The 11,320-nt window shown below is 45.1% G+C and overlaps 1 protein-coding gene across 1 annotated transcript; it reads left to right on the top strand.

The window, feature by feature from the left end:
- Window positions 1–27: 27 nt before the first annotated feature.
- Window positions 28–10,181, top strand: LOC123036139 (MRG domain binding protein). The gene is made up of 5 exons (XM_044455156.1): window positions 28–340; window positions 2,253–2,374; window positions 3,432–3,513; window positions 6,151–6,225; window positions 8,606–10,181. Exons 1-5 carry the CDS (start codon window positions 28–30, stop codon window positions 8,794–8,796), a joined length of 783 nt encoding a protein of 260 aa, XP_044311091.1. The 3' UTR covers window positions 8,797–10,181.
- Window positions 10,182–11,320: the final 1,139 nt, after the last annotated feature.

The raw sequence follows: 11,320 nt of genomic DNA, 5'->3' as shown, positions 1-11,320 counted from the left end.
GCTCGCCCGCGCTCGGCGGCGGCGGCGATGGGCGAAGCCGAGAGCTCGGCCGGGGCGGCGGCGCTGGCGGCGGCGGGGACGGACGTGAGGCCCGCTTGCCCCGCGGCCGGCGCCGTGTCCGTGTCGGCCGTGGCCGAGCCCGTCCTGCAAGCGGCGGCGTCTGAGGAGGAGGCGGCGGCGGCGAGCGTCTCCTCGGCGGCGGCGGCGGCGGCGATGGCAACCGCGGCGGCCCCGCCGCCGCCTCCGCCGCCGCTGCCCGTGGCGCCGCCGCTGCCCGTGGTGTGGAGCCCCGAGGTGGAGGTGTGCCTCTTTCACGCCATGCTGGGCCACAAGCCCGTCGGTGAGAGAAGGCGGAGGAGGGTAGGCCCAGCGCGCGCCTCGGCCTCGCGTGGCGCCGCGGCCCGAGGACAGGCGCGAGGGGCGCCCGGGGGGTGCCGGCGGATGGAAAGCTCTTCGGCGGGCCCGCAGGCGGGCAGCTCGCCTTCCTCACGAGGCCGCCCAGAGGCCCTTTCCCGCGCCCTCCTTTCGCATTTGCCGCCCCGGGCCGGCTGCTCGCGATGACTCGCCTCGACATGGGATTTTAAATGTGGCGTTGTCCGTTGTTGGTAACGGTCTCTCTGCTGCGCCGCTGGGAATCGGAATAGGAATGGGGTTTCTTGCTCCTAGGCCGAATGGCTAAGAGCATGGCATGGCATGGCATGGCATGGCATGGCATGGCATGGCATGGCATGAGAAAATGCACTTGAAGGCATTTTCTGAGCGTTTCAGCCGCAACTCCATTTGCTAGCTCGGAAATAATTTCCATAGTATTCAGCTTAGGGTAAATCCATTCATGTTTAACTGGAAAACAGAGCCTACAACTCCCAAATGCTGGCAGCTGTAGGCCCTTTTTCAGGCTAGATGTGCATAGGATTGCACCCTTAATAAAGTCATGCACTTGCGTGGTTATCTGGTTTCTTAAGTGCAGTTCTGTGCATGGTCTACGAGAAATGTTCTACCACAGAGTCCTGCAACTGCCAGCATAGGGGAATGTTAGGAACTGTAGGATTTTCATTCTGTCTAGACATGAACAGGATTTTATTCTAAGACCCTAGCAACTATTTAGGCTTGCAGCCTTAATCTCCTTTTTGGTCCATCTGCCACTATCCCAGTGCGTGATGGTGTGTCAGGACAGCCGCAACATGAAGATAGGGCCCTGCCCTGAGGAGCTTACAGTCTGATGTGTCTTAGTTGTTGTAGACTTGTTGAGTGGGAGTATATTTTATTTTATTTTGTATAGCACCATCAGTATGCATGGTGTTTTATAGAGAGCAAGAGGACAGATATCTGCTTGGGAGAGTACAATCTCAACGTCCAACAGAAGTCTTATGAAGGCATTTATTCTGCTCTTGTCAGGACTCCTACTGGGGGGGAAAGGTGGGCATGAGTGCAGATCCTGCCCCCACCCCCCATCCCTGTCTGTAACGTGCCCAATGTTAACAAAGGGGCTGTAGCTCACTTCCGGGGAACATGATTTGCTAGCTGAAGATGTCAGATTTGATCTCTGGTAGCTCCAGGCAGGGCTGGAGAAACTCCTTCCTGAAACTTTTGAGAGCTATTGGTGCCAGTCAGTGGCTGGGGTTGCGTGATGCAGCAAACAGCCCTGCACTGTTTCCATAGCCCACATGGATTCTCGGCTAAACTGACTCGTCAGTCAAGCACTTACCTGTGCAGCGTGGTTCCTGCATTCCTTACTCTGCCCTCTCAGCCTTTCCTCAGTTCTCAGCAGCCCCTACAAGTGAAATCCCCATCCTTTCCGTATTCTTGCCCAAGGATCACAGCAGCCTTTTCCTGATTTCTCTGCTGTAGTCCTGAGGTGTGTTTTCACCTCCCAGGTGCACCTGCACTTCTGTGACTCTTCCCTACCACTCGCACCCACACAGAGATTTATGAAGGCCATTCCTAACTTGCCACACACATGCTGATGAGCGGCTGTTTTATAGGCGTGCCTTATTGATCCTCCGTGGCACTGTACATTTTTGGACAAAGCAAATCAGGGAAGATTTCACATTGATCATTGTGGTTGCATTAGGGTTGCATTATACTTCATTTTCCTCTTGTGTGGGGGGTACTTCTAACTCTGTCATTTTATTGTTCTCCTGTATGTTGTGAAGTGTTCTTGTGTAAAGCAATCACCTACATTTACTTAATTGGATTTTCCAATAAGGCAAAATTAAGTTCCCTTATTTCTTTTCCTCCTTCCCCACAATCAGGTGTGAATCGCCATTTTCACATGATCTGTATACGAGATAAGTTTAGTCAGAATATCGGAAGGCAGATTTCTTCCAAAGTCATTTGGGACCACTTGAGCACCATGTATGACATGCAGGCACTGGTGAGTGTTACCTGACAGAAAACCGAGCTTGGTGGCCCTGGTGCTGGTAATCCACAGATCCCTGGCCCATTCAGTGTGTGGCAATGTACTGTATGACACTGGAAGACAGGTATGGTAGCAGGTTAATCTGCAGTGACTACAGTGGTTGATGCTAAGGTTTCATTTGATCTGCACCTACTCCCGACTGTGAGACCTAACAACAGTTTTTGTAACAACACTGTAATCATGTATATAGCACAGGGGATGTTTGATCTTGATACTTTTTCATGGCCCAGCCTGTTTCAGTGCAGTCCTATATGTCTGCTCAAAGGTAAGCCCCACGGAGCCCAGTGAGACATGCAAGAGACCATGATCATATTTGGTCCGGGGCTCTGTGCCTGGCAGCTTTGATTCAGCTTGCATGGCTTGTGTTATGCAACATCTCCAAAAGCCTGCTGCCAGGAGCACGCATTTCTTGCAGCCAGTGCATATACACAGTCTGGGTTGTATGCAGTTGGTATCACTCAGCTGACCAAATGCCCCTATCCAGGGGAGGTGTCCATCAAAACAGTGAGGAGGGAGAGAATTACAAACCTTCAGAGAAGATGTACATTGATAGCATCATTGGATGATACCAAACAATCATAACAGAAAATCTCTCTCATCCTTTCAGCATTAGAGATAATAATCTTAACATTTTACTCTGAACTCCCCACGCTAGTTACATGCTTTGCTCAACATGTTTCTTTAATACCATGTCATCTAATATGGCAAGAAGTAAACTACCTTCTGAACATTGAACATTCTAATTGATACACACTCTGTCCTTGCAGGGTCTTTCTAAATCACATATGTTGAAGCATTGCATTAAAAATTAAGTAGGGACTTTGTATGTGTGGTACTTGAAATAGATGTAGATTAAATAATTGTAGGATTCTTTTTCCAATTCTCTTTAACTTGTTGAGGTTCAGTGAACTTTAGTAATCAATTAGTAATTATCACAATCTTAATTATGCATTTCTTTAGAAAATTTGAATTGTTGCATAACCAAATGCTTTAAATATTTTTAATGTCTAAGCATGAATCTGAGATTCTTCCATTTCCCAATTCGGAGAAAAATTTCATCCTTCCTGAAGAAATTATTCAAGAGGTAAAAGAAGGTGAGATGTAAGAGCAGTTAATGTGTGTGTATGTGTGTGAGAGAGAGAATATTTAGCTTTACTAAACTCGGTGGGGCTTATTTCTGAGTTGATATGTCTAGGGTAGTGGTATTAAAATATTTTTTAGATCTCCCTTCTTCCTGACAGAGACCAGGGCGGTGTGTAAGAGGTATGAAAAGACTAAAACTTGTCACAGCACTATACAATACAGAACAGTAAAACTTCATAATAAAAACCATTTGCACCCTAAAAACAGTAGAGCAGAGGAAGTGCTTTGATCTCAGAAGCAGGATTGGAGATCTGACCGTGTCCCCTGGCAGCTGGCATGGAAAGAATCGCAGTGGCTGCCCTCCAAGGCATTCAGTCTTCAAGACTGGGCAAGGGGATGTTCTGGAAGCCAGGGAAAGGAGACTGGAGAGCCAGGATGCAAGTTATCCTGAGCCTCTGCCAACCTCCTTCCGAAGCACCACTGCTGGTTGTGACAAAAAGTTACAGCTGAAAGCCCATCTAGCAAAATATGCAAGGCCGGAGAACGGGAACGCAAAGATTGCTTCCTCAATGTTCAAATCCATCCTTTTTTAATGCTTCTATTTAAGAAAAAAAGTGAAGTTAATAAAAGTGTTCTCAAAGGTCAGATTGCAATAATAAGGAATTATGATAATCATTAATGAACAATAAAGGATTATGGGGGGTTAAACTAAAAGGTGGCCTATACATATTTTCAATAGATATTCATTTAAAATAGGGAGTCAAGTTGGGAAGGACAAGGCCCTAAGCGTAATTGTTTTGATTATATGGAACAGACTGGATTTTACTGTTGTAGCTGGTCTGAGCTCAAGGCAGTGATCCAGCTGGGCTACCATTATATAGAAATGAATTTGTTTGAATGACTTTGTGTTACATTAGCCCGTAAGGTTTCTAGAAACACCAGTCCTGTATCATCTGCACTGGCTCCCAATTGAAGTCTGGGTCTAATTTAAGGTGTTGACAATAACATATAAACTCCTAAACAGTTTAGGGCCTGCTTATCTAAAGAAGTGCTTCCTTCAATATATACCTGTCCATATACCTTAAGATCTTTTATGGAGCCCTCATTGAAGGAGGTGAGGTAGGCAATTTCAAGGAGAATGGCCTTCTCAGTTGTGGCACCTTGAATATGCTCCCCAGAAGGATTCAGCTGATGTCAACACTCTATTCTTTCTGTTGCCAGACCTTTTCATTCAACCAGTATGTTAGCTGTTTTATATATATATATATATATATATATATATATATATATATATATGTCTGATTTAATTCTATTTTAATCAGGTTCTATAAATCGTTTTGGTTTTTATTGATATAAGCCATCTAAAGATTTTCTGTGGAATTGTAGATGGTATAGAAAAATTTAAAATAAATAAACAGAATGTGTTGCTTTGGTTTCTTCTGAACAAAAACCACATAGCTGAGAACCAGCTTTGGGAATGCAAGAAAGAGGGACTGATAACAAGTTTGCAAGAAAAAAGGATAGTGATGTGTAAACAGTGCTAATGACAGGGTGAAGCCATAATAAATACACCATCTGCACAGCTGTACATCAAGCCAGCATGTTTGCTAAGCTGGAGAGGTGCGGGCCTGCAGCTAGATGGGTGACCACATATGGAAGTGGAGCAGTGGGGTGGACCGGATGGCCCTATAGCCCTCTTTTATATACCTTAGCTCTCAGAACTGCTTTTTACAATGATTCTCTTTTCCTGTTTGCCTTCCGTATAATTCCATCATCCACTGCTAGGAAGAGAATTTGATTTAAAATGCACACACCATGACTCAGCTTTTGGAATTTGCAATAGTCATAAATTAATCTAGTAACCTTGCATCATTGATGGTAGCAGTAATTTACCATGGTTGCAGGGCCAGCCCTAAGGCAGAGTGGGGCCGTAGTCTCAGGTGGCAAAGTGCAGAGAGCAGTAGCAAGTTGTTGGAAGGCAGAGCTGTGGGTGCCGCGAGGCCTTCCTTGTCAGCCCTGAGCTAGCCTTGGGTCCTCAGCTGCAGTGGAGGGTGCTGCCCACTTTGAAGGTCATTTTAAGTACCAGTGCTGTTCAGTTTCTATACATGGAAGCGGAGAAGGATTTAGTCTTGTATTTTGCCTCAGGTAGAAAGATGTCTTGGACCAGCTCTGAATAGCTGAAATGTTTAATGCCTGGGGGCTGGGGGGCATATTCCCAAGATTTAAAATTTTGTGTATTTATATTTGACTCCTTTGAAGTAAAAACACCATCCCTGTTTACATGATGACTTCCTTGGCCTGTCTTTGCATATTTCTACATGATGGTGCAATCATATGCATGCATAGTCAGAAAAATGTCCTAGAATCCCCAGCATGGCTGGGAAGGGAGTTGTAGTCCCTTCTTTTGTGCAAACATGCATGTGATTGGAACCTAAGTTGCCTGCTCCGGCTTCTGCTTTAAACAGGCTTGTTTTCCTCCTCAAATGGACTGAAAGTAGGTAACGGGGGGCGTGGGTAGTGGTTGGTAGATGCTGAATTATCCATTGGAGGCTGTTGCCCTGAGTATACTTAGGAAATCTTGCAAAATTTACCAGAAGAAAGAGAATGTGTGCCAGTGCCTTCACTTCTCTCCTAATCTATTCCCACAGGTAAGGTGATGATTGAAGATGATGTGAAAGAAGAAATAAAAGAAGAGATGGAATCACATGCAGGTCCTGAAGATGGTAATTTTAGCACATGAAAACCGTGTCCTCTCTAAGACTGTATCACTTCTCCAGGGCTCTGAACCCTGGTTTTCAACCACATCACATGTGGGGCATGGTGCCAGATATGTCTCCTAACTTGCAGTAGCCTATCCTGGGAGAGTGACTGCTACGGGATTGATAAATGCAGCCATTTTTCCAAAGGTTGATGTAATGTTAAACCAAAGGTGGGGAGAAGCATGCCATGAGTTCGAACGTGTGGTTGCGGAGATTGGTTTGTGCAGCAGTCTTCTGGACTGTGACCCCTGGTCTGATCCTACTGGTCCCTGCCACAGTGTTTTGCTTGATAGTCCGCTGTGGCTTTTGGGAGTCATGTGCAGGCTTAACTTTGGAAACCTTCCCTCTGAAATCGCCCTGAGGATACATTCAGGCACACTCTTCATGGTCATTTCGGCAGCTAAAGATCTCTGGAATGCAGTGTCAGAGCCAGCGGACATACTCCGACCTCTCTTGGCAGCTTTCATTGCCACTGCACATGGTATCCTTCTGGATCATTTCTCTGTGTTGGGTTTAGGAGGCGTGGTGGTAAAGTGGTTCCAGCCCATTGGCGTAGCAGCGTCCTAAGGTGGTGCGGGAGGATTTGTATTGGCCCAAGGTTCCATCTTGTCCCCCATCCTTTTTAACATCCACATGGAATTGCTGGGGGAAGCTGTCCGGAGGTTTGGGTTGAGCATCGCAGGTATGCAGATGATCCTGTGCTTGGCTTCTCATTTTCATCTGAACATCCTATGGAGGGCTGTCAACACTTGAACCAGCGGGAGGTCTGCACAGTATGGCAACCCAGTGTGGCACAAGCCCGGAGGATGGGTGCGCTCCCACTTCCCCTTGCATGAGTGTCTCGGGGGACCTGGTGGGAGCACCAAGGGTTCCCTCCCAGCAATGACCGCTGCTGTTGCTGTAACCTATTTTCAGCCTGCCAATCATTTTAAAAAGCCCTTTTCTTGAGATTTCTTTGGCATTTCAAGCCAACTTTTGTGATCCCAGTGTACCCATCTCCAAGCAGGCCTTCCAAGGGTCACAAGTGGGACCTTGGAGAGGCTGCTTGGGATGGTTAGTTTTTTTTTAGATAACCAAATTAATGTTCGGAAATATTTGGAAATCATACATTGTATTTCGATTGTCAGCTGTGCGCAACCGCATGTGGTTGCAGTGCTGTATGGACAGCAGTGGGGACCTGGGCTGGCTGGGAGGATGGCCTCTGCTGGCAGAGCTGACCAAGCACCCAGCCTGTCTGTTGCCCCCCAAGGGTGCGAATGAGTCGGTCTCCCCCACTACCACATTCCTCTTGAAGCATCTGATAGCTGACAGACCTGACCTGTCAGGTGCTTTAAAAGCCCCAGAGTGAGTGCCGCTTGCCAAATGGGGGGCTGAAATCCCACTTCTCCCAGCAAGATCTCCAAGATTTGGGGGGGGGGGGTGTTGCCCCAGAGCCTCCACCATTTTTTCATTGTTCTCAAGATGCTACTGCCTCAGAAACATACCTGATCAATGGGGATTCCCCTGCAGAGGGTAGTTCTCTCGCTTGGTAGAAGCTGAAGCTGCATTATTTGAACTAGGAATGTGAGAAACAATCCTTCGAAAAGCAGGATGATGGTACTGCCAGGGACTCCAATCACAGTGTTTCACTTACCCAGCATTCAGCTGCTTATAATTTCAGGCACTGCAGTTCCTAGTATTTGAGATTTATTTATTTATTTAGAGTTTTTGTATGCCGTCCCATCGCGTAACGCCTCGGGACGGCTTACATAAATAAATATAATACAAAAAATACAGATTATACAAATTAAAAACCCGATTCATTCCGGCTGCAAATTAAAACCTATAGTAATATTAAAAGTTATTAAAATATTGTTGAAATAAAAAGGTCTTAGCCTGGCGCCGAAAAACAAATGACGGTGCCAGGCAGACCTTTCTGGGGAGCACATTCCATAGGTGGGGCGCCACCCTCTGGCAAAGGACTTGCATGAGCAAAGAACAAACTTGCCTACTTGTCAGGGTTGGGAATCACAGAAACCACACACCCGGAGCTTGCAGTCCATCAAGCTGACCCTTTGGCTGCTTGAAGGATTGGTCAAATAGAAAATAGTTCTACCTGTGAAGCAATAGCATCCTTCCTCAACCTGATGCCCTCCAGATATTTTCGACTGCAGCTCCCACTGCCCCTGACCACTGGCTGTGCTGACTAGGGAAGATGGAAGCTGAAATCCAAGGCATCTGGTGAGCACCAGGCTGTACATTCAGGACTGGCATAAGCCCACTACCTGCACTGAGTTCTGTCTTTGTTTGTGGCCCTGATGTGATGTTATCCGAGTCATGATCGTTTGTCTAAATTCTGTTTCAGTGTATGCATCTCTGGGAAGCCTGGCAAAAGCAGCAGAAAAACCAAGCAATAAAGAGAAAGAGAGGAGCTCTTCTGAATCTGGATCCAAAGAAGGCGCCGATAAGAGAAAGCGGAACCGAGTCACTGAGAAAGTCTTAAATGCAAATAGCAATCCTTCTAGTCCAAGTGCTGCAAAACGGCGCAGAACATAAGCAGTGCTGAAACAAGACAGGACCATGGGTAGAAAAAATGTTTGCAGAGTCTGCTTAGCATAAAGGGAAAAGGGGGTGATAACAGGCTTTGTACAGTAAGGATGAGTTTGTCTCCTGTCAGAACAGAAGGCTTGCTGGTCAGCAGAAAGGAGCTAAACAGTGCCTTTATCCTCAGAATTTTGGGACGAGAGGAAGACTGGCAGCTTTGCAACCTGTGTGTTTGCTAAGTAAATCCAGAAGTGGCATTCTTTTACATGCTGTATTTACAGACTTCATATTAAACCTCAGTCCTGGAACTACCATTTGTGGAAATGAGGCTGAACGGCTGAATTCATCTGCATTACTATTGTGTGTGGTGTTACAGTTTCTAATTTTGGTGATCACAGTAGGGTTGCAGTCAGCCGTGTTCATCTACCTGCACAACAGACGCCACTGGCAGAACCAATTCTGTCTCCCCGTTGCAACCTGCCAAATTTGCTGTGAATGGTTGCAGAATCCTCCTGAACAGATAGTAGGAGTGGGCGGGGGAGGCACAGAGGGCTGCCGATGGAGAAGAGGGGGCCTGTTGCACGGGGTAGGCATTCTCACATGACACTGGATAATAGCTATAGTGTCTTAGTGGATTATTGGTCTCTGCGAATTCATGGTATTAAATGCCAGTAAACATTACAAAAATGTGACATACAAAATACAGATGATCTGCAAATGAAGACAAAGCATTCTTTGCTTCAATTATGATCCATTTTGTCTCCTGGAAACACAGTTTCCGCTTGTTTGGGGAGAAGAGCTGCCATTAAAAACAAAAAGTATAGATATAATGACGTTAAACATCTTTAATGGTGTATTAAGCATCTTTTATAGTGTGTTGAATGCTTAATGTTAAATACTCTATGTATAAGGGAAGATTCAAGCACAAACTGGTAAGAGCAGGAGAAACGGGTCCTTGCCGTATTGTATGAATTTCTCCCTTGCAGAGTCGCAAGTGTAGGTACTTCCATTAAAGTCAGAAATCACTTGAATGGGAGGCATTTGCCTGAGATGATAATATAAATCGTATTTTGTATTCATTATTTAATTTCTTTTTTTTACAAAGCTTAATTTTTGCCAGGAGTGCTTACATGGCTTTAACATTGAAAATTGCAACTTCCTCAAATGATTCTACTTCAAAAATAGTTTTAAATGTTTGGGATGTATATGCAAACTCATTAAAAACTGATGTGGATGATCAGAAATAAAATTGCTCCGTCCTGTTTTGGTGCAGTTGAAAAACCTATATTTTATAAGGAAAACAAAACAAGCAGAGGAATGATGATGGCTAAACACCTACCCATTAATACTTCTGTGTTTATCTTGGCTACTCAATAAAAGAGATCTGTCCCATGTTACGTTGCAATGCCTCTCCTCTTAATAAATAAGAGAAAGATGTACTTTATATACCAAGCTTATTTCAGAGACATGCACAAACAAGAATCAATCTTTCCTGTATTCCAGCTTATGGATTAAAGCCTAGTTCATATAAAAAGATGACATAATAAAACCTGTGTAGGCTTTTCTCTGTCATATGTGAACATTAGAATTAGAATGAGCACTTGCATCAGCCTGTAGTGTTAAGTGATGAAATCCATAGTATGTTGTTTTGTGCACTTGAGTTCCACAGAGGATGTGGTATGGGATAAGGGGGTTTGTCTAAAAAGAAGACTTCTAACTCTAATACGTTTTTTAGGCTGTTGCCCAATCATTGCCCTTGGGGAAGGCTCCCGTGCAGAGCGCCTTGTACACAAGGGTTCTCAATTGGTTTTAGTAGTGGAGAAACTACAGGCCATACTAAGGAATGCAAGTGCAGAACTGCCCTCTACACTGAAGTAACCGGGAAATCTTGGTTGCATAGGATGTTTCTGTTTTGTGTACAAAGCACTCATGGGCTCTATCAGGAGTAAAAGGTTAACCGTAAGGTGCTTCAGTGCTCTTGACTCGTCATCCCTCCTTCACTGATGTCTTGATTGTCCCTAAGTCATGACCTGCTACCTTTGGCTTGCAATATGGTTCCCCCACCATCAAAAAAAGGGGAGAGGAGAAAGAAAGAAACCAAAATATTGCAAAAGCGTGGGCATCCATTCCTGAATGAGTCACAAATTAAGCAAGGTTGTTTTGAAAAATAAACACCTTTGAATTATTAATAGTTACAGCATACAACAGCTTGAGCATAGAATGTGACCTTCATGATATTTAGCCTTGAGTGGGGGAAAAAAACCACGTTATTTTAAATTTTTGTGTCCCACCCTTTAGTTTCTCAAGGCATTGATAAAACCGTGTCACAGCAATATATAAAATCAATATTAAAAACAATACTAATTTTAAAATGCTGGGGAAATAAAAAAAGTTTGGTCTGGAACCGAAATGAAAAGTGTTGCTGACAGGTGCAGCTCTTTGGGGAGCCCATTATAGTTGGGGTGCCACTATGGAAAAGGCCCTTCTCCAGGTAGTCACTCTTCTGATCACCTTCAAAGAGAGCTCCCAAAGAAGC

The sequence above is a fragment of the Varanus komodoensis genome, unplaced genomic scaffold (genome assembly GCF_004798865.1).
Source record: "Varanus komodoensis strain SLA01 unplaced genomic scaffold, ASM479886v1 scaffold8, whole genome shotgun sequence".
Taxonomy (NCBI): domain Eukaryota; kingdom Metazoa; phylum Chordata; class Lepidosauria; order Squamata; family Varanidae; genus Varanus; species Varanus komodoensis.
The sequence above is the reverse complement of the archived record's forward strand: the minus strand, read 5'-3'. Positions and strand labels throughout refer to the sequence as shown.

Excerpts from the sequence above, each read along its gene's own strand:
- LOC123036139 (XM_044455156.1), top strand. The coding sequence starts at position 28 with ATGGGCGAAGCCGAGAGCTCGGCCGGGGCGGCGGCGCTGGCGGCGGCG. Across the intron at positions 2,375-3,431 it reads TGTATGACATGCAGGCACTG|CATGAATCTGAGATTCTTCC; the intron begins GTGAGTGTTACC and ends TTAATGTCTAAG. Across the intron at positions 6,226-8,605 it reads ACATGCAGGTCCTGAAGATG|TGTATGCATCTCTGGGAAGC; the intron begins GTAATTTTAGCA and ends ATTCTGTTTCAG.